The sequence below is a fragment of the Centropristis striata genome, chromosome 21 (assembly GCF_030273125.1).
Source record: "Centropristis striata isolate RG_2023a ecotype Rhode Island chromosome 21, C.striata_1.0, whole genome shotgun sequence".
NCBI lineage: Eukaryota > Metazoa > Chordata > Actinopteri > Perciformes > Serranidae > Centropristis > Centropristis striata.
Genome location: NC_081537.1, coordinates 7795734 through 7819642, shown reverse-complemented (window position 1 = coordinate 7819642; position 23909 = coordinate 7795734). Strand labels below are relative to the sequence as shown.

The following is a 23909-nucleotide window of genomic DNA, read 5'->3' as shown; positions in this document are numbered from 1 at the left end:
GAATGATTTATTACAGTGTACTCACACACAGACCAGTTATAATATTCAATTTATTTTAACAAAACATATTCATGGTTGTAGGGACATCTTCAGATACAAAAACACATTTTACTAAATGAACATTCATGCACAGACACACTCTCAAGTGCACACACACACACACACACACACACACACAGACCTTCAGTGAAACCAAATACACCCAGAGCAACCTGAGATAACATTGTTATCTAGCACACACATGCACACACACGCTCACACACACACACACACACACACACACACACACTCGACCTCACCTCCTTACTCTTGCAGCAGTGTTTGCAGAGCAACCGTCTCTCTACTTTCATTCATAAATAACGTCATAAACAGTACGTCACCGTGTATGTGCCACTGATAAAATAACACGTTTAAAGTAAGAAAACTGTACAATAAAGACACAATCAACATTATACTCAAAGGTAAAGTACATCCACTAATACATAAAATCATCCGTTAATACGTGAGTTAATACAGTATGTAAAGATAAAGTTGACTGGAGGAGATCCAAACACAGAGCAGACTGTGTGTTTGTGTTTGTGGCAAAGCTTTCCAAAAAAATGTTTATTCATTCTCTTCATAGTTTCAGTGAGTCTCCTCCACAGACTGCAGGAGGAACATTAACAGTACAGGGAGGCACTTCACTCTGTTTTTATCCTGTAAATAAAGAGAGAAGAACATGAAGTAAGACTAAACTCCAATAAACAATCTAGTCTTGTAATATCACAACTGGCCACTGGATGGAGACATTCAGCCGGTAAAAAAGCCTTTTGAAGAAAGTGAAATGTCTGCGGCTGTGTTGGTTTACTTTCTTAGACATAATGCACAAAAATGATAGAATAGTTCAAACCTACACTACTTTTTCAGGTGGAATATCTAAAGTTTTGACTTCTGCCCATGTGCATAAAGTTCCTCTGTGCATCAGAACCAACAGCTGATGGAACAGAAGCGATAAACAGAACTTTTTCTCAGCATTACAAATAAAGCTTAAAGCATAAAGTTTAGTTTCCTCCATAATAATATCAAAAAACCACATGTCTGTTCTTGTAGGGCTGTAAAAGATATATTGATATATTTAAAAAAAAATGTGAATTAGACCATATCACATATATCAATATAGTTCAAATTGTGCACTGTGATTCTTGCTCCAGGCAAGCTACAGCTTTTATTTAGGATTTTTTTATTTATTTAAATGTGTACTTTAGGGACCTTTGATTTTTTAACAACAGAAGTACCTTTTTAAAAAAACAGGAGGACCTTTTTTAAAAAAAGGTCCTCCTGTTGTTATACAGTATCTATGTTCACTTAAATAAACTGTTTCAATAAAACTACTTGTTACATGTTATATTTGACTTTGATTGAACATTTGCTCTCACTTTGAGATAAAAATATTGGGATATCTATGGTATATCGATATTCAGCCTTAATTTATCGGTATATGACTTTTGGTCCATATCGTCCAGCCCTATGTTCTTGTCTAATCCGCTGAATAAAATACCTTACAAATCAAAATACTCAGTCACAGTAATGTAACAATCAACAAAAAATATCACTATGAAACAGCCTAGGTCAGTAGTTTAGATTACACTAGCTAGTTTGGGGAAAATGGCAAAGCAAAATGTCTTGATTTAACAACGTTCTATCACCTCTCAGCTAAAAATATAATACATATTTATTTGACATTAAGTGGCTATATATAGAGGAAGAAAATGTAGAATGAAAGTATTTTTTACTTCAGCCTACTCCCTTTTTTTTCTGACCAAAATTATATAAGGAAATGCGTATTGAATATTAAGTTAACTGGTTCTTATATCTATCTTATTACTTAGACGGGGTGGATGCATGTATATGTATAGCGCTATATGTAATGTATGTGTGTAAATGTTTATATGTTTATGTACATCTGTTGAATGGTGCCTATGTGAGTATGTGTATGTATATGTATATGTATGCATCTAGCCTATGCTGTTGTAGTTTATGTTGTTGTTTATTTTTTTCGGTTCGAAAAGAAGAATTAATAAATTGGAAAAAAAAAACTAGTAGATTTGGGGTCAAAATCAAGGCCATCTATATTTCTTTTTTTTCTCCAATTTGTCTTAAATGTCACTAACACGATATCCTGATGCAAAAACAGAAGCTTATATGAAACATGAAAGGTTTCCCTGGTGTTTCTCATGCAGATGACTTCACACTGACCTTCAGAGCTCGGTGTCTTCGATGGCCTCCGATTCCTCGATGGTGTCCAGTCGTCTCTTGCAGGCGTCCAGAAGTTTCTTCCTGGGGCCCAGAGGGATGTGGATGCTGCTGAGGTCCTGGTCGGAGCAGAGCAGCAGAGCCTCCAGGTCGATCTTCTCCCTCCTGAAGATCGTCATGAACTCCCCGAGGCTCTGCGAGGCCAGGAAGGTCTCCAGAGGACTGTTCTCCGGCTCCAGGTCCTCGTCCAGCGCCACGTCCGTCTCCTCCCAGGGCAGCTCCTGCAGGTTCCTCTCCTGCAGGCTCAGCGCGCTGCCGATGCTGTCCTCGTCCAAGCTGGGCGAGCGCCGCGGCAGGTTTCCCCTCAGACGGACGTTTGGCGCCCGGCCGATAGGTTCGCTGCCCGCTACGCTCCCTTCCTCCCGGCCAATCCCAAACATCCCAGCGCTCAGATAGTTCCTCCTGAACACCATGGTGCCGAGGCCGGGCCGCGTGAACAGGGAGTCCCGGCCCGAGTCGGCGCTGATCTCGGAGTACGCGGCCTCGTGGAGGCCCGGGTCGCTCATGGCTCGGGAGACGGTGTCGGCGTCGTCGTCGTCTCGGGGGAACATGTCGCGGATGTTGAGGCGCGAGCGCTCCCGGGGGTGGGCGTACGTGCCCTGCTTCAGGAACATGACGTCGTTGCCGAGCTGCAGGCCGGACAGCGAGCGCACGCTCTTCCTCCCGTCCTCGTAGATCTTGAACGTCCCGTCCACCTGCTTCTTCTTCTCCAGCTTCTTCTGGATCTTGGCCTTGCCCTTGGCTGTGGAGTGCAGGGTGGCCTGACGGGAAAGTACAGAGGTTAGGAAAAAGATCAAACAGGATCCCAAAGTTGTATGATCCACGGCACTAAACATACAGTACTGATGTTTATTTAGCCAATTACTGTGTTTTTATTTCTTCATTTTCTCCATGTCTATTTCTAGAATTGGTTGGAAATGAGATACATTGTATTTCAGCTTTAAAAGGATGTCTGCCGGAGATGATTGGCCTCTCCTTTTTCCTGACTTCCAGCCAGACCACACAGTGTGGGTGTAGTCCTGGTAGGTAGGGGTGAATAGTTTTTTTTCCTTTTTTGTGTTAGGGAGGCAGGTAAGTTGGTTTCAATTGAAAGATGTTTTGCTTGTTTTGTTGGCCAAGCACACCCTGAAGATAAAAAGAATAAATTTGTGTTGGACTGCATACTCTGGTCCTCTTCATCTCTGGGAGTTGGGAAAAAGGAAGGTTACCCCTAGGCGGGGTGTAATTTGGTGCAAAATCTGTGTGGGTTACTATGAGTTACTGACTAACTTATTAACTGGAGTTAGGTTTTAATCCTGGTTGGTGCGTCTCATACAGACCAATCAAGAGCCTGTCTGTCTGTATTTCATGAGCTGGGAATGAGGTCAGATCTTTCACCTTCTAAACTTCGTAAGGTGCAAAAAATCAATGTTGTGTTTACAAGGTGCTGCCCCCAAGTGGCCAAAAAAACCCTAATACTTGTTTTAAACTCTCAGAGGCTTTTCAGAAAGATTGATGAAAGAAACTCATTATGTAATATGTTGAGAGCTGAGCTTCTGTATTTTAATTATATACTGTTAAATTTTTTGTCATTTTATATTTAATTTGTTTAATAATGTTATTTCATTTTTTATTATTTATATTACTTGTTAGTATTTAATATTTATTTTATTTTTATTTTTCATTATTTATATTATTTGTTAGTATTTAATATTTATTTTATTTCATTTTTTTATTATTTATATTATTTGTTAGTATTTACTATGTTTTCCTTTTATTTTATTTTATTTATTATCTTGTTTTATTTTAGTGACAGTGACTTTATAATGTTTTGTTTTGTTTTATTTTATTTAAGTATATTTAATTTGATTTTATATCCTGCTAAGAGCTGAGCTAAAAGAACAGCAGCTAGATCTAGAGGTACCTGCGAGTATGGCATGTTGGAGGTGACGGTGTTGAACTTGCGGCTCAGCGTGCTGCCGCTGGTGTAGCTGGAGAAGCTGATGGCGTCCAGGTTGTCCAAAGCCGCCGACTCCTTCATGAACTTCCTCTCCATGCGTTCTCGGTGCTTCTTCTGCAGCTTGGCGCAGTCTTTCATGCGGCGCTCGGCGGCGCGGAACGCCCGGTCCTTGAGCTTCCCGACCAGCTTTGGGTTGAGGGAGATCTGCTTGGCGGCGATGGAGTCCAGGTAGCGGACGCAGTCCATGTGTCCCTTGGTGGCGGCCATGTCCAGCGGGGTGTGGTAGTCGTTGTCCAGACACCACACGTTGGCACCGAAGGCCACCAGGAAGGACAGGCAGGCGTGGTGGCCGTTGGCAGCTGCCAGGTGGAGCGGCGTGTTGCCCCAGATGTCACACCTGTCCGGGTCGCCTCTGGAGGACAAGACACCATGTTGGATCTCAACATTCACACATACAGTATGACTTCTGTTACTCATCTTAAAGAGCAACTTGCAAGTTAATGCTCTTTTTAACCCATTTAGGCCTAAAACACCTGGAAAATATGCCTGTAAAACCTCTGGGCGATTTTAAAATAACCCCCTAAAACATGAAGTTTTTCTGGAAATTCAACAGAAGTGTCAACGCTTCCTACAAAATAATAGATTTTTCAGCCTCTGTAGCAGATAGAAATGAAATTCAAAAAGTATGTTATAAAGCTGTTATATCTGAGCTCCCTCCGCTATAGTCGTCTTCAGCCATGACTTCAAACTTCTGGAAAAGTCCCATGTTGCATTGCGACACTCCCACATGTATTCTCATTTTGTGTCTTTTTTGGGTCTTTTTTTAGTCAATTTGTGTCTTTTTGTGTATTTTGGTGGTAATTTTGTCTCTTTTTTCTGTGATGATTTCAAAGTTCTGGAAAAGTCCCATGTTGCATTGCGACACTCTTTAATGGTAGAATAACGCAACATCGCCCCCGGTTTTAATGGTAGAAATGCAGTAATGCTTTCCCAGCTTAAATGGGTTAACTAAATCTCTACTTAACTTTTCCTGAAAAATGAAAAATGAAAATGAATTGTAAAATGAAAAATGTATTATAACATGTAGGGTAGGCAAAAAAAATTATTATAACATGTAGGGTAGGCATGTCAAAACTATTCCATGAAGGGCCATGCTGCTGCAGATTTTTGTTCCAATCAATCCAGAAAACACCTGATTCTACTGATCAGCTGTTTGAACCCTTAGATCAGCTGATTAAATGACTCATGCATGTTGTGCTTCTGCTTGGTTGGAAGGAAAACATGCAATCCTGACACATGGCCCTTTCAGGAATAGTTTGGACATACCTGATGTAGGGGAAAGAGTTCAGAGGAAATAGTAGCTGAGCATTGAGCATTGTTCCTAAAAACAGCTTTTTAAAAATATGTCTGATGTGTCCTGGACCGTGCCTCAGTGTCATGTTTAGTAGAAGAAATATAATTCAATTTCGGCCCCCTTTTCTTTAGAGGTTTATGGTTTCATCTGCACCAAACAGATGTTTTCTGGCTGCAGACTGAACCCTGGTTCACAGAGAAACTCAACCTCACTTCACTGATCCTCTTACACTACAAACTAAACTGTAGAAGTAAGATGACTCACATGACCTAAAAATATGTCAGTTCATCTCCCGCATGGTGAAAAGGACCCTGGAGTTAGGTAATGTAATGGGAGTGTTTTCACTTCATGCTCTGTCGCTGAGCAGGTGATAATAGTTCTGCTACACATCATTAGTCCTGATGTTGATGAATTTACTCCATGGACAGTTTTTGGCTGTGACATCTCTGGTTGCAGCTTCTCAAAAGTTTTTGATTTGCTGCTATACTTTGTTTTATTTAATTGTAAACTCAATATCTTTGGGTTTTGCCTGTTGTTAAGAGAAAACAAGAAATCTAAAGATGTTCATTTGGACATTTTTAACAATTAACAGTCTAAATTCATCATTATAATATATACATATACATTATTTTTTTTTATATAAAGATTAAGAAATTGAGTGCTGCAGGAATGAGTCCAGTTTCATTGTGTTTCATTACACAGAAAAGCTTAAGAACGCTTCAGAAATTTTCACGGCCTATTCTACAACATAAAATATGTCAGTAAATACCCCACAATTTTGAAGCTTGACAGGAAAATTAACATAATAAATCATATCTCTAAACAAAAAAGTTTGAAGTTTTGCGGTGAAGATTTGTTACTTGTGGTGATTGCTTTTATGCTCAAAAATCATCAAATCTTCCTCTTCATCATGCTGAACAAATGTGGGAGAAGAATCATGCACTTAAATGTATCAAAGAACTTATTTTCTGCAGTAATCCAAAATCCAATGGAATGGCTTTTTGTCAAAAAAATATCCCCCCTGCAACACTCAACAATGAAGAAAATCATTATTTATATCCCAGAAATGTACAGAAGCTTAGAGTCTTTTGTCAATTCTGACAAAGGGCAGAAATATTAGCTGACATGTAGCACCTTCTGCTTGAGTTTAAGGATTTGACTTCAGTGTACGACTAGTATTGTATATATGCCTGTCACAATAATTACTATATCGACTCATCATTCAATATATAAAAATGGACACAATAATTTTTTCTGGACTCAATATATTGTCGTTGACATGTGTGACTTTTTGTGCTTTTTTGTGTTTAAAGTAATGATGCAAATGATTGACAGGCGGAACGAATTGCTGAAATAAAACTACATTTCCCAAGCAGCCATTCCAGCTGTTTATATGTTATTTTAATAATAAAATAATATAATACATAATATTGCAGTGTTGATAAAGTGCAATGTTTTGTTAACAGAGCCTGAAAGTCAATTTTATTTGTTTTGGTTGTAGTGTATTTATTCATGTTTCATTTATCTAGGATATTTTAATATTTATTTTCCACATTTCAATTCCAATGTTTAATATTCTTGAGATTTAAAAATGCATTGTTGTGGAAAAGGATGAACTCATCATGTTCTAATATGGTTATAAAACTAAAACAACATCGATGCAACAATACTATCGTTTATCGTGATGATTTCTGGGAAAACATATCATCCTAAAAAATGTGTTGTAAAATTGTGTACACATCATAGAAATATTCCTGCCATATCAGCAGAATTCTACCCATAATGCAGTGCAAGCAACAACAGGACAAACAACAACAGCACAGACTGGACTCTGGCCTTGATAACAGACTGATTATAGTTCACATGTGGCATGTAACACTCAGCTCAACTGTGTTTGTATGTGAGGAGGATCTGAGTGTGTGCTGCTCCTCCTCTTCCTGTTGTCAGTCCGCCCGCGGGGCCGGACCGCGGCTGAGCCTGATCAATAATTGAAGCGCTGCAGGTTAAACATGACAGAGGTGACTTTGCATTATTCATCCCACACACCAGGAGCCTTTTTCTGCAGACACCCAGAGACAGTGTCACCACACGCTGCAGGGCCACCGCCTCCATCCGCCCAAACCCTGATTTCACTTTGCAAACATCTCTGCTAAAGGAGTACGAGGTTTATTTTTACTGTAAGTATCATATCTTAGCAGATCGTATTCCAAAGCTGCAGGCCAGAAACGTATCACTCGTAACACGAGGGACAAATCACACCAAAATATCTCATATAGTAACAGGACCATCTGCTGCTCTGCCAGGAGACACAAACCTCTCACAGCCACCTGTTTACTAGCAAAACACATGGCTGCATCTCATACTTCAACACTCTGTGCTACCAACACCAATGTGTGTGTAGCATGAGGACAGAAACTAATCCAGCACACAGCTGAGGATGCTGGGGTGTGGGACAGCTAGTGGTCCAGCCTCGCAAGTATCTAATGTTGGTGTTTTTACCTATTTTTTAATAAGATATTTTACTAATGAAATTATCTTTTTCACATATTTTCCTGTATTTTATAAAGCTGAAGTTTCTTACTTGATCACACTTTCACTACTTGAGAAGTTTGGATTGTTTTTTGGAATAAATAAAATATTTTTTTAGCCAGTGAGAGCCCCAGAATATAAATCCCGGCCCCCTTAACTAGATTTAGGTCTTTAAGAGGTTGTAGCATGTTCCATTTTAAAACCAGTGTGAGGATTTTGGTATCATATGAAAGTGACCTCTGATCTCAAGATATCTGAATGACAATGGGATCTTTGGGTTACAGACATGCCCGCTTTATGTTGATAACATGCAGTGTTTCTCCTGCAGTAAATGTGTTATTGTGTCCTCTTGTATGTGAATCTTTGTGCATCTGGGCTCTCTAAACAGTCTGTGAGCTGCATAAATCGGGTCTGACTGGAAAGCTGAGACTGTAATCTAATGAATCTTCTGGTACCAAACATGTCACAATATCTTGTTGTTAAGGAGGTGAAGTAATGCTCCAAAGTTAGGCTACATTTTAGCCATTTTCAGCCTGACCTCTGACCTCAGAATATCTTTACAGACATGCCCACTTTATGCAAATCTCATGCTGTTAGGGCAGAAATCATCCAGTGTTTCTCCTACAGTAAAATGTGTTATATTGTCCTCTTGTGTGTGAATGGCCCTCATTTATCAAACGAATGTATGACAGAAAGTAAGCGTAAAGTGGCCGTAAGATCATTTCTATGCAAGGCTCGGCATTTATCAATGTGGACGTGAGCGGAGGGTACGATCAGATCTCAGTCTGCTCTCAGCTCGTGTACGCAAATTTGAGTCAGCGTGCAAGTCCACATGTCTGAGTCGGAGAATTGATCTTAGACTATTGTATCGATGCCTGGAGCTGATAGAACTCTGTGGTGGGTGTCTTTTTTTTTTTAATGGTGACAAACCAAAACATGTTTAGACTACATTATTTATCATTATAACATCATTTAAAATAAATACACCCTGCGACTGTGAAATTCTTTAATCAGAATACTAGCCGAGGATATTAAATATTGTTATCTTCTGCTATTTACCATTAACCGGCTCTGATACTGGAGTGTCAGTGTCTCCTCCACCAGCGGTTCTGCCCGAATAAAAACATTTCCAATCAGCCACATGCTCCTCTAACTAGGACATCATTATTAGTAAATATAAAGAGGTAAATAATATCTCTCCATCATAATAATAACAATATTTGGATATTATATAGATTATTAGGCTTTATATATCACAATGTATAAATGAAATAGGCTATTCCAACCTCGCCGGGAGTTTAATGGTCCATTGCTACTCTGCTTCCTTCCTTTTCACTTTTTATGCTGCCAAGCAAAACTAGTTTGTTGTGTTGCAGCTGTTTGACGTCAGCGTTTCACTTTCTGCCTCTGAGAAATCCTCTTCTTTTGGAATTAAAACTTACTTTAAAACATTGTTTACCTCCTTCAACCACAAAGCTGTGAAAACTTCTAAGTCTGTGCTCATGAAACTTTACAACCACAAACTAGAGACCAAGAGCTTCAGTCCAGTCACCAGCAAAAAATGTTGACAGTGCACATTTTTGTAAACCCCAGATACATCGATCTGAATGTGACTCGTTGGTCTGTCAATTGGTTGGAAGTTTTGTTCAGCAGTTCGGAAACATTATTTTGAGGGCATTCAGAGGATGAAAAGCTTCACAATAAGGGAGATTCTCAGCTGTTTTCAGAAAACAAGGGCTCGCCATCCAATCACCGAATAAAATTCTTACATAAATCTTCTACATAGCAAAAGATTTTGATGCCAACTCGATGGTGGAACATATCAAACTCACTGCTCACACAATTCTCCACAGCCTGGTCTAGAAGCAACAATCTTTTATCGGAAGATATTTGCATAAAATCAGTATGACGAGAAAAAGAAAACCCATCTCCTGTGAAATGTGTCTCAGAGCTACTTTTCTTCCTCATTAACCTTCTGCTGTGACCTCTGACCTACAGCTCAGCTCTAGTTTTCTGTCTCAGCCTCCAGATGTAGAGAGAAGCTGCTCCATCCATCACTGTGACCTTTTTGTCTGCACCATCAAACTCCACTGCCTCCACTTTACTGCTCGCCTCATAAAGCTGCCAGCAGCTCCTGACTGACTGTCTGTCTGACTGCTGCTCTGTCTCTGTTCAACAGAACAGGTCTCTGATTGACTTATCTCTGCAGAATATAGACTTACTGCTGAACCTTTTTATAATGATCTCAGTTATAGAAAAACCCAGCACTGCCCAAGGCTTTCACAGATCATATCATTACTCCTGCTCTGCCATGAAATGGATCAGCCTGAGACACGTCTGTGAGATTAAACATAAAGTTATCACGCTTCACTCACTCTGCTCCTTATAGTGTATTCATGTGTGTGTATGTGTGTGTGCTTCTGTGTGTGTGTGTGTGTGTGTGTGAGTGTGTGTGTGTGTTAGATTGGATCTCCTGCTGCGAGTCAGTGACCTTTCTCTGTAATCAGGTTGTTAAAATGTAAAGAAGTCAATGTGCAGCAGCACTGATTACATTAGGGAGCAAGCAGGGACTATGTTTTTATATTCAGGATAACAAGAGCAGCCTACAATATAATATATAAGGGTCAATGATGTGATCTAACGCAGTGTCAGTTGGTGAAACCAGTAATTTTTCCCCCATAAAAATCTGATTATATACAGGGAAATAAATGTGAACTAAAATAAGAAAAAATGCAATCCACGTTTACATGGCAACACTATGGTATATAACACATTTTTACGTAATTTGTCAAAACTTTTGAAAAAAATGGTTGTATTTAGAATATGTTCTGCTCAATATTGACGAAATGTGTAAATGTAGAAATACTAAAAAAAATGTATTTGATGTTTTTTAAAATTAAGTAATTATATGTATAAGTCCACTTAAATACAATGTAGGTGGATGACGGATTTAATATATATATATATATATATATATATATATTAAATACTACATCCACCTACATTGTATTTAAGTGTACATATAATTACTTCATTCTTAAAAACATCAAATGAAATGTTTTTGAGTATTTCTACATTTACACATTTTGTCAATATTGAGCAGAACATATTCTAAAAAAAAACATTATTTATAAAGTTTTGACAAATTATGTAAATTTGTTATGTACCACAGTGTTGTAATGTAAACGTGGATTGTATTTTTTTCTTATTGTAGTTCACATTTATTTTCCTGTATATAATCAGATTTGTATGGGGAAAAAATTACTGGTTACACCAACTGACACTGGGTTAGATCATGTCATTGACCCATATGTTTATATTTGTGCGGCTGGTGAATGCTCAAGAGTTTATATTGGTGATAATACATTTTATAACAAACAGCAAAGTGGGAACACCTTTCTTCTCCTACATTTGAACATCTTTCTGTTTGCAGAATAATCAACACTGACTTTATTATAGTATTCTTTAAAACGTAAAATTCAAAGGTTTTTGATTAATATAGGCTTAGTCCACTTATTTCCAGTGAACTTTCGACTTAAGGTGAGACACTACAGGCAAAAACACTACTCTTAATTTTAAAGTTTTGGATTATTTCACTTCCATAAAAAATCTTTTTTTCAGCTTAGTGGAAAGAAAAAGTGCAAAATAAACATTTAGGTGTTTATTTATTTAACATTGTCTATTTGTGTCTGTAAATGTCTCCTAAATTCATCTACAGTTAGAATTAGGTAATGCCTCATTTGCATATTAAGACATTTAAAAGAAACTGGTGAATATCTATGATAGTCTCTATTATTTATAATGTTTAGCATATTCACATCTAGTGTCTTGCAAAATGTATGAAACTTTATATCATAATACACATCTTTGAAGGCAGTTTTTTCTCCAACTCTTCACTTAATCTCTACCTAAAATTTCAGAAACTTGTAATATAAAAATAAATAAATAAAATATGATTTACATCTATATTCTAAAGGTTCTTACTGAGGGGTGTGAAAACCTTCTGTTCTGGGAAATCAGAAGTAAGATGTAATAAATAAATAAATAAATAAATACATAACATGAGCGTGTCATAAACATGACATGGGATGTGTCATGAACATTAATGACACTTTGAAGTAACATTAATGTTCATGATACTTGTCATGTCATGTTTCTGACAGGCTTGTGTGACTCTTATGTAGACACCTTCAAAATAAAGTGTTACCATATCTTGCTTAAGTCATAAAGGCATCTTCAAAAAATTGCCCAAGTCATTAATTTCTCTTAAGTTACATAATTTACACACAGTGTTATTACTATGACAATAGCCATCCTTTTTACATCATTTTTGAGTGAAATGATCAATAAATGTCATATGTTACACTTTTGGTGAAGTTTGAAAAAATGAGTTAGGCAATTATTTTAACAGGGTGACGATATTGATAACCAAAATCATGATCAATCAAACCATTTTAAATGTCTAGATATCAGCTCTTAAATTAAACTCTTATCATCTATTTTTGTTGTTATCATTATATTTGTCCAAACAAATGTACCTTTAGTTGAACCAGGCATTAAAATGATCAAGAAATTAAAGAAAACAAGGGTCTAATAACTATTTTCATGACTGTATTATTGTTGATTTCTCCCTCTAAAAGGTTGTTCACATAAACATGCTGATTAAATGATAAAAAAACAGATATTGTCCCGGCTGAAGGACCCCCGGAGCCTCCCTCCCCCTCTCCCCGGAGCCCGGTGACTCACCCCCGGCTGACGATGAGCCGTAGCGCCGGCAGGTTTCCGTGGTAGGCGGCCCAGAGGGTCGGAGTCATCCCGTCCTCGTCCGGGGCGTTGAGCTCCTTCCTCGCGGCCTCCTTCAGGACGTCCAGGTACCCGTCCCGGGCCGCCCGGTGGTACCGGTCGGTCATGGCGGCGGCCCGCTCAGCCTCAGGCGGCTCGGCTCACTCCGGGTTCGGTTCCATGGGGGATCCGGACGGGTTTCCTCACACCGGGAAGACCGGAGGGTCGCTAGGAGACGAGACGGACACGAGTCGGGCTGGGTGTCGAGCAGGGGGCGGGGCTTGGAGGTGAGACCACGCCCCCTTCTTACCTGCACTATACACCGTGTCTAAAATAAGATAAAATAAAATAACATGCAAAAAATAGAATAAAATAAAATAAAAATAATGTAAAACAAAATAAAATATAATATAAAATAGCATAAAATACTACAAAACAAAATAATAATATAAAATAAAATAAAATAAAATAACATAAAATAAAATAAATAAAATAAAACATACAAAAATAAAATAAAATAAAAATACAAAACAAAATCAAATCAAATATACAGTTCAATAAAATGAAAAATCAAATAGCATAAATACTACAAAACGAAATAATATAATATAAAATAAAATATCAAAATAAAATAAAATAATGAATAGCATAAAATACTTGAAAAAATATAAAACAAAACAAAAACAAAACAAAAACAAAACAAAATAATATAAAATACGATAAAATGAAACAAAACACAATATAATATAAAATGACCAAAAAAATATTAAAATAATAGAACAGAGGACAGTTAAGTGTTTTGTAAAGTGCTGAACATAACAACAATATAGAATGAAAATAAAAAATGGAATAATGTACAACAGTAATAAGGACATATACACAATTACCTTCACACTTTATAATGCGTCAGATAGATTAAGGTTTTCTTTATCACATCAAAACGGACTAATGCACTTCACTTTTCACAATTAACTGAAACAGAGCATGGTGCCTACCTTTAAGGTAAAGGGTCAGTTCCCTCAAATAAGTAAAGATGATGTCTTGCTTATGTATCTATCCAAAAATACTGTACTGCAAAAAAAGTTACATTAAAATAATTAATTGTCAGCATTTCTTTTCAGAAAGATCGTTCTGCTTACACCAAATAATCAGCAGATGTCACCGTTTGTGTGTGTGTGTGCGTGTGTGTGTGTGTGTGTGTGTCTGTGTATTGCTGCAGTTCTTCTGTGCTTCCACGTTGACTTTATTAATAAGGGAGTGGATTCTATCAGTAATCTAACTCGGATAAGATTAGTTTCTTTCAGAGAGAGAGAGGAGAGATAATCCATACAGTATCACAATTATTTAAAAAAACAGTTTCACATTTCCATATACATTGGTCAGAAACGTAGAAATATTTTGCTTTTAAATTAGGAGAGATTCTGAGCAGTAAATGAGCTGAAACATGTAAAACCATATTTACCTTCTGCACACAACTCAACTTAAAGGTTTGTTTAATGGTTTCTGCTCCTCAAATTCAAATCACAGATTATTTACATTCATGCTTTATATCTGTCTTTTGGGTTTATTTTTCTTAACCTTTGGTGGTGGTTTCAGTTAATTCCTTTTGTTCATTTATAAAATAATGCAGCAGACTGTCAAGCAGGTCAAGAGTTCACAAGTAAATATCAAGTCTTTGCACTTAAGTCCCAAGTCCAGAGTCAAGTCTCAAGTCTCGGTTTCTAAACTTTGTCATACTGTGTTGTTTACTAAATGAAACACCTTTTTAATGGAGGTCTGAGACATTTTTTTCTATTTTTGATTGAATGCTCTCCATTGGCCCCAAAGAAACACAAGTTGTCCCTTTCTTTGGCCCTCAGAAGTGCTACTTATAGTGCTCTTGAAAATGGCAATTTATATATATATAAACATAAAAAATAAGAGAAAAACGAATTTTTTTAACCGAATCTCACAGACATTCATTCCAATCATACATAGAACAAGAATAAACAAGACTTAAGATTATGAAATACTTTTTTAGGCTTTGGTGCTCAGAGCAAAACCATGTTGTAGCCAAAACAAACTGAAAAATTTAATTAAAGACACATCTAGACAGTGGAAATGAAGCAAAAATCCCCCCAAGCATTTAGTAAATACAGTATAACATATTTTTTGCTGTGATCAGGCTGATGGTTAAAACTGTAAAATAACACTCATATACTGTCATCATCATTTTACGGCAGTTTCTTCTCTTTTCTCTAATACTGTTTATCAGTGGTGGAAAAAGTATTCAGATCCTTTACTGCAGTAAAAGTACTAATACCACACTGTAAAATGACTCCACTACAGTGAAGTCCTGCAGTTAAAACTTTACTGCAGTAAAAGTACAAAAGTATCACCACCAAAATGCACTTAAAGTATCAAAAGTAAAAGTACTCTATTATCATTTTTCATGCATTTATGTAAGCATTAATTTAGTGTTGTCAAGATAGGGCTGATTTTAACTACTTAATATACTTTTATGTTGTTTAATTAATAACATTTTTAAACGTATTATGTTTTAATGTTAAATCTCGACCTGGAAAGTAACTAAAGCTGTCAGCTAAATGTAGTGTAGAGTAAAAAGTGGAAGTATAAAGTTACATGAAATGGAAATACTCAAGTAAAGTACAAGTACAGTAATTGAGTAAATGTAGTTAGTTACATTCCACCAATGCTGTTTATATAAAAATGTAAAATGTATTTGAAAAATGTGTGTTCTTGGGAAATGGCATCAAATATGTTTAAGTCAAAAGGTCAGAGTGAAGTCACGAGTCATTCACGTTAAAGTCTGAGTCGTGTTGTAAGACTTTTTTGGATTTTGTGGAGCCACTAAAGTCATTAAATGTGTGATTTGAATCCAACCCTCTACAGTCATGTGTGCACATATTTCTGCCAGTGTTACTTTATACCAGGGATGGGCAACTTAAATGCTGGAGGGGGCCACAATTTTTCATCAACACTACCACATATAGGACCGTGCACTTGATGAAACTGCAATTTTAAATGTGTTTATAGTGCAGTAACTTAACATATTTCATGCTGAAATGCATGTATAACAGTATAAATAGGAATACAAAAGGTTTGAAGCAAATAAAAAATAACCACTTACTGTGATTTCTTTTATTTTTTTTCCAGTGCAAGAACAGCAGACCAACATTAATTGCAAGAAGTAATTTTGTGCATTTGTACACTGCACTTTTAAGATTTCATGCAAATGCATGTATTTGTACTGAGGGCCACTTTAAGTGAGGGTGCGGGCCGTATGCGGCCCCCGGGCCTCCTGTTGCCCATCCCTGCTCTATGCATTAGTGCAGCTTCAGTGCATATTGATTTGAAACATCTGCATCAGAAACAACAGATGGATTTTACAACTCAAGCAAATTCTACTAATTGTTTTCCTGCAGCAGCGAAATTAATGTAAACCAGTTCAAACGAGCTAAAACCATAGGCTAAAACATGCAAAATGAGACTGAAACTAAATGAGAAAGTCTATCAGCAGGTTATCAGCTGCTCCATTAGCTACTGCATGATAAGACTGAGTTACTTTAGAAGAGAGTTCCTGGTGTGCGTGGCACGGAGCCGGCTGATTAATAACCTCACTGACCTGAACACAGCAAGGCAAACCTTGTTCAAGAGGCACGGCAGGTAAAGGAAAGGTCGACCTGAAAAGTAAACAAGATACTGGTTGGTTTACCTGAGAAAGGTGTGCCAGTATTAATGTTCCGGATCAGCCACACCTCCAGCCTTTCAGACTCATGCCTTCACACGCCGGACTGCAGCTTTTTACCTGCAACGACAATAAAAACTGAAACCTGAATGGAAAGACAGAGAAAAAGAAGGAGGACGACAGGAACTGAAGAGTTTTTATAAAAGAGGGTGAATATGGATCTAGATCACGGAGCCACAGAGCTGAACTCCTCCTGGAGGACACTTAGAAACCCCCACAGAGAGGAGCCAGCTCACAGCTCAGACCAGCAGCTCCAGGACCCGGGGCTGGACCCGGTGGTGGTCTGGGTTCCCAGTGGGAAGCGTCTGATCTCGGGGCTGCTGGGTCTGAACGTGGTGCTGCTGGGGGCGGCCCTGGTGGCGGGTCAGGTCTTCAACCCGGCAGAGCTGAAGCACCAGGAGCCCCAGCTGTTCATGCTGCTGCTGATGGGGGTCAGCCTGGTCTGGATGCTCTGGTACCTGCTGTGGGCCAGGAGGCAGCCCGGGATCTGCCCCCATAAAGACCACCACGCTGGGGGGCTCACCGTCACCGGTAAGCTGCTGAGTGTGATCAGATATTATCTGCTGAGGACAGTTTAAACCCTCTGGAGTCCACAAAAGTACCGGGGCAAGACTTCTTCATGACGTTGTAACGTAAAAACGAAGCAGCATGGAGTCCTGCTGTCAGCTTTATTTTTTTAGAAGTTATCAATGTCCAATTTAGTGCATCAACCCCTTTTCAGCAGAGGTTAAAAAAACCAACTTGACTAAGTGTAAGTTTTTGCAGAGGTTTTTCAAAATTTCTATGTCAAGTTTCCATGTCCATGTGCATCAACCCTTTTTCAGCAAAGGTAAAAAAAACAACAAAAAAAACTTGACCAAGTGTAAGTTTTTCCAGAGGTTTTTCAAATTTTGCAGTTTGCATTCAGCATTTAATGCAATATTTTGTTTATGTGGGTTTTTTTGTTTTAAAAAAAGGGTTGAAAATGTTGATCCAGTTAGTCAAAATGAAAAAAATTATAATCAGGTCATATAGGTGAGGTTGTGCTGAAAACTTACCAACATGGCATGGCATGAAGTAATTTAAACAGGCAGAATGAAAAGTCGTCAAAAACCGACAAAATAGCCCCAAACTCCAAAGGGTTAATGAAACATGTGTCTGTCTCTGCTCCAGTGGTCCTCATGCTGTTTGCAGCCTTCAGCCTGCTGCTGTACGTCTTCAGCGCCGGTTATCTGATCAGCATGAGGGAGTGTAAACCTGCAGCCACCGTCGTCTCTCCCTTCATCGAGGCTCCTTTTCTCGCTCTGCAGGTAACAGATTTAAACAGCTGCTGGAACAAGATCAAAACCAGGAGACAGAAATGTATTTAACAACATTTATGATAGAAAAAATGCATTTTAATCTTGTGAAGTCACAGCTTATTCATAATATGTAGACATACAGGTGCATCTCAAAAAATGAGAATATGATAGAAACTTTTATTTATCAGTAATTCAATTCAAAAAGTGGAAATAAGACATTATATAGATCCATTACACACAGAATGAAACATTTCATGTCTTCATTTATTTAATTTCTTCTAATTATAATGATTATGGCTTACATTTACTGGAGAAATAACAAAAATACGAAAATACTGTCTCATGTACTGTAAGTAAACAACTGAGGAAGTTTCATTGTGATATACTCTATATTAATTGCAATGTTTTTTGTTTTTTTACCTTTCTCACCTATCTCCAATCTTTAATGGCAAACCCTAAAATGATCTCTTTATTAAACTCTTAAAATCCCTTAATGACCCTGTAAACTAAACTCAGTATGTGTCACAATATAAATTCCACTAACCAGCTTATTTTTTACTGCAGTGAATCTGACAAATTGTTAATTTACACGTTTCCTGCATATACATTTGTTTCCCACTCTCTCTGGTTAAAAGTCATGTTTTGAGGCCAAAAAAGTTTTTTTTAAATCACCTTAGCTTGCAGAAATAAGCAGAAAACTGACACAGCTGTCAGGAACAGGAAAACTACTGATGGAAAAACAACAAGAAATTACTTTGGGGATTCAGTAAGAGTCACTTGTCAATATGAGATCAGAATCTGCTGTATTATAATACAAATAGACATAAAATTCATCTGAAGTTTTCTTCTGGTGAGAGTTTCTGACCAAAAACAAACAACCCTTTAGCCTGTTTTCCTGGAGCACTTTGATATGTTGTGTTCTCTGTAAAAACATCTCAACAAGTGAATCTTTTGTCCTCACGTCTCTTTGTATTTATTCTAAAGAGCCCTTATTGAATCAGTGCTTACTTTTGTTTGATGCAGACATATTTACTGTGGGCTCACTCCAAAGACTGCATCCACAGACACAAGATCATCACCAGGTACAGCACGTTTATCAACATATTTACATATCTATATCTATATATAGTTTCTATATTTGTTCTTATCTTCTGTTTGCATGCTGTGTGCTGCAGGTCAGGTCTGATGGTGATCCTCTCAGCCGACCTGCTGCTGTGGCTCAACGCGGTGACGGAGGACACCATCCACGAGGAGATCGAGTTAGAGAGAAGGGACAGACTGGACTTCAGCAACTTAAACTCAACTGCAGCAGGAGGCTTGGACTTAGAAGGTAGGGAAACTTCAACGGCCTGTACTGTACTGTATATACTATTTAAAGGAGCGATGTGCAACTCCTGGCCACATGCTCCAAACAAAAAGGGGACAAGGTTTATCCTTGTGCAAGAACTGCAGAATTTACTACATGCAGCTCGTCAGGACTGTGCAGTTCGACATGCAATAAATCGCCAATGTCCTCAAAAGGAAAAACACTAACGAGGGTGGTTGTGTTCTGATTTTTTTTCCTTACCAGCTTTTCCAACTTTCTTCTACCAAACTAAAGTTGTTAGTCCCTGTCCCATGGCAGCGAGAGCCAGAGATCTTCATTATTCACTCTCACAGACTTGCTGGTTACATGGTTGGCCTCTGCAGCGTTACGTTGGGCTGCTTTTCTGCAGTAATTGCATTGGTTTCAGCTTTTCTGCTGCAGGCTGCTGATTTTTTTCCGGCATCCTCTGTAGTGCCGACTCCCAGAGCCCAAACACAGGCTCAGGTGACTGGGACTACTTGTGTTTTTTTGACCATTTTTCAGCTTTTATTGACAGCAGAGAGGTTCTGAGTGAAAGGGGGAGACATGCAGGAAAGAGCTCCGAGCCGAGCCACCTCCGTGTGAGGACTAGGCCTCTGTGGTGTGCACTCTACCAGGTGTGCCACTGGGACGCCCCCACAAAACCAAATCTGGTCTGATCGAGCCATGGTCTAGCCTGAATCCAGGCTAAGTTGCCTCACCTCTGAGAGCTGGACTAACTGGCGCCTTGTCCACTGCAACAGTCTTGTTGCAGAGTCCCAGTTCAGATGTTGGTCTTAATTAATGTTAAGTTTTAGATTTAGGTGTTAAACTCGTGTCCAGGCAACAGTTTAGCTGTGTCTACTTCTCTGTCCTCTCTGAGAATGATTCAGTGACTCACTACTGCCTCTCGGGGTACAAGTGGTATTACAGGCCGGAGCAACTGGTTAGCAGCTAAATTCAGTAGAGATGTCTTTCACGTAATGTCAGAACTGTAATTTCTTCACATTCTGTTGAATATGTTAAAATCAGGCGTCAACCTCCAGGTCTGAGCAGTGAGGCAAACCAGGAAGTGCCTTAAGCTGCATTCTAACAAAGACTCCAGCAGGGGACGCCGACGGCAGCTGCAGAAGCATTTGGGTCCATTCATTTCAATACAAAATGAGAAAACTTCTCACTTGATTTATTATCTCTGAATGTTTTTTAGGACACACACTATGGTCTCAATTGCTACTTCTTCAAGACAATTTGATGTTAATAGTTCAAATAGTGGCCCTATTTAGAAGAAAATAGAAGATAAAGAATCGTGTGATTTGGGGCGTGGCTACCTTTGATTGACAGGTCACTAACAAGGTGAGCCATCATCAGGAGAGAAGCAGAACAATGCGTATTCACGGCAACGTGCCAATAAAGTTATAGATATATATATAAAAATAAGGCCGTTTACCGGTTTGGTCACTTCATGACAGTTTATTTGAATGTTTTGTTTTTTGCCAAAACTACCATCTAGTTAATGCTCCAGTTTATGCTAACATGAGTCAGACAGGTTGAGGTGTATAGGCGTGTAGTCAGTGATCAGATCCCTCCCGCTCCTCCACAGTCCAGATATGGTCTGCTCCCCATATCGGAAACAAGATGGTCACAAGTGTAAAGCTGAACTTGATGCATCAAACGGGCCACAAACCAACGGGGGATGTAATGGTCACTACGTCCATTAGTTATACAGTCTATGGTTAAATTTCTGCCCATAACATACACATGGTGCCTTTAAAGTCCACATTCTACTTGCAGGCGTGTCCAACTCCAGCCTGTGTCAGTGCAGTGCGAGCGCCGCCTGTCTGACCTTCAGGAAAGGCTATGAGATCCTGTTCCCGTTCCACCTGGAGTACTACCTGATGGCCGGCTGCATGGTCTACGTGATGTGGAAGAACGTGGGCCGCGGGATGAGTCCGGGCCACCACCACGTCAGTCAGAAGCTGACCCTCAACGTGGTGTACCAGGGCGGGATCTTCTTCGGCCTGGTGCTGGGCGCCCTGGTGCTGGTGGCTGGCGTGGTGGTCTTCATCCTGTACCAGGTCTGGGTGAGCCAGCAGCAGCTCCGCCTCACTGCCTTCCACATATTCTACGGCTACCACCTGGCCGTCATGCCTGTCATGTCCCTGTGCTCGCTGGCCGGGCTGCTGGTCCACCGGCTGGAGCGGAGGGCAAGCGAGGAGGGCCACAACCCGACCCGCAGCCTGGACGTGCTGCTGCTGGTGGCGGCTGCTCTGGGCCAGCTCGCCCTCTCCTACTTCTCCCTGGTGGCGGCCCTGGCTGTGGGGACCCGTGGCACTCTGGGGGACCTGGACCTGTCCTACTCCCTGCTCAGCCTGCTGGAGCTCATCCTGCAGAACATCTTCATCATCGAGGGCCTCCACCGGCACCCCAGCCTGCTCGCCAAGAAGAAGCAGCGCAGCAGCATCTTCAAGGTACCTGCAGCTCAGGTTAACAGGCGCGTTTCCATCAGGTACTTGGGTACATGGGTGTGACTTGGGATAGAGGATCTTCTACTTCACTGGTTAGCTACTTAGCGGCGATTTTGCGCATGCGTGATTCATTGTCAGACTGGCGCCGACTGGACTCTGTTGGGTTAACATCTCCTGCTCTGACTGCAGCTGGGAGAGACTGCTGAGGACTGGGCCGCTTGTGAGTGCTTTGGGACAGCGCTTGCTACTCGTTAAGAAGAATAGGAACGAGTCTCCAAGTCTCCAGTAACACCAGAAAAAGTCCCTTGATTGGTTGATAGTTGGTTTTGAAAAAGAGTCTCTTGAGGGACTGAATAGTCTAAATATAGAGACAAAGAGTCTCTAGAGGGTCTGAATAGTCTAAATATAGAGACAGTGTCTCCAAGTTGGCAGGACTGCTTGCCGCGTTGGTCTGTTGTCACATTAACTCCGTTGGTTAGCAGCTACTAAAGTACCTATAATATGGGAACAGAGGCCAAGGGGAATGGGCGGAGCCAAAACACTCAGCTGCTTTACAACAAGGAGTGCAGGGTTCGTACACTTTTTCAGTGGTCAAATTCAAGCACTTTTCAAGGACTTTCAAGGTCCATTTTCAAGCTTTTCCAGTACCTTTCAACGGTTGTAAATGTCATGTTTTAGATGAGAACTTCGATACTAAAAGGGGTAATTTCACTTAACCATACCACCAGCAATGGTATTAAACTTTTAACAACTAAAAGTAGTTTGCTAATCTCATAAAACATACTGGTATGGGAATCTAGGGGCTAGGAGCAAAAGTAAGCTCACAAAAATCATCAACCGGCAGCTGGTGGAACTAAACACGACCCAAACTAGGAGGAAAGACCCACAAATAGGCTACTTCAGGAGCCCCCACATCCACTAGGAATCAGAAAAACTCCCTTCAGTAAGAAGATACAGGGGAGAGCAACCAGAAATATCTCAGAAACAAGAAGACACAGGCAGAGCGGTCTTCATTTCAGATAGGCTATAGGCTATTCAGTTTATATATTTTTTCCATTGAAAATGCAGTTATCTATAGTCAGATTGCAAGAGAAATACAGTAAGAATTTCAAGCATTTACAGGGATTTCAAGCGCCCGTACGAACCCTGTCAGTGGAAACACATCTAATGTTTACTAAACTGGAAGCGGTCGATCATTTATGGTTTTGTTTGTATCATAAACTCTCCCACAGTCAAAGAAAAAGATTGCTGCACCCATAGAAGAGGAGAAGAAGAGAGATATTTCTCTGCTGCAGGGGGATCGGCCCGCTGCTGCCCAGGAGCATGATGGGAAACAGCCTTGGACCAAAAGAGCCATACAGGAGATCTGCTGCTTCCTCATCCTGTCCAACATCATGGTAACAGCAGGGGCTTATTATCTGGTTTATTAAGCTGTTTGTGCATTAATAAAACCCTCCCTATCCCTGTTCCTGCAGCTGTGGGTCATCCCGGCGTTCGGAGTCCACCCCCAGTTTGAGAACGGCCTGGGGAAGCAGTTCTTCGGCTTCTCCGTCTGGTTCGTTCTGGTGAACTTGGGTCAGCCGCTCGGTGTTTTCTACAGGATGCACTCAGTGGGAGCGCTGATGGAGCTGCTGCTCTCTGCCTGACCGTCAGGACTCAGAAACTAGAAATTATTAATAATATATTGGTTGGAAAACAACATGAGCCCTGAAAAAAGAAAATATAGTGATCCTTATTTCTGATCTAAACAGTTTTCTCTCCTCTTTATTCCTGAAGGGGAAATAAAGTTCTGTTATATTCTAGAATATGTTATATCTAGTTTAGTTATTTACTTTTTTTTCATCTGTGAAAGAGCTATAAATAAAACTTTTATTAAGTTCCTTTTTCATCGTTTTGAAAGGTGATTTTTTTCTCTTTGTTGTAATATTTATTTTGGCCACAAGAGGGAGAAGTGCACCACTGCATCATTTTTATAAACCGCGTTCCTGTTTTCTTCTGTGTATTTAAATGTCTCCATGCACTCTAAACATGTTTACAATGTTGATCCAATTAAACACTTATTTCTATTATTATACAAGACCAAAAACACATTTTAAAATCAAACTCTCTCTTTAAATATTTATCATTTCAGTTTCAGTTCAATTATTGAAATTTTCCTGCCAAAAACTTGTTAATGAAGTCATAAATACAGTCGAT

The 23909-nt window shown here is 39.5% G+C and overlaps 2 protein-coding genes across 2 annotated transcripts; one reads left to right on the top strand and one right to left on the bottom strand.

Moving 5' to 3' along the window:
* Window positions 1-136: 136 nt before the first annotated feature.
* LOC131959314 (pre-mRNA splicing regulator USH1G-like) lies at window positions 137-13198 on the bottom strand. The gene is made up of 4 exons (XM_059324474.1): window positions 12861-13198; window positions 4196-4643; window positions 2236-3053; window positions 137-696 (listed from the first exon to the last, which is right to left on the bottom strand). The coding sequence occupies exons 1-3, from the start codon at window positions 13022-13024 to the stop codon at window positions 2238-2240; spliced, it is 1428 nt and encodes a 475-aa protein (XP_059180457.1). The 5' UTR covers window positions 13025-13198; the 3' UTR covers window positions 137-696; window positions 2236-2237.
* Window positions 13199-16579: 3381 nt separating this feature from the next.
* LOC131959312 (proton channel OTOP3-like) lies at window positions 16580-23517 on the top strand. The gene is made up of 7 exons (XM_059324473.1): window positions 16580-17175; window positions 17797-17933; window positions 18948-19006; window positions 19100-19254; window positions 21040-21716; window positions 22946-23110; window positions 23189-23517. Exons 1-7 carry the CDS (start codon window positions 16800-16802, stop codon window positions 23357-23359), a joined length of 1740 nt encoding a protein of 579 aa, XP_059180456.1. The 5' UTR covers window positions 16580-16799; the 3' UTR covers window positions 23360-23517.
* Window positions 23518-23909: the final 392 nt, after the last annotated feature.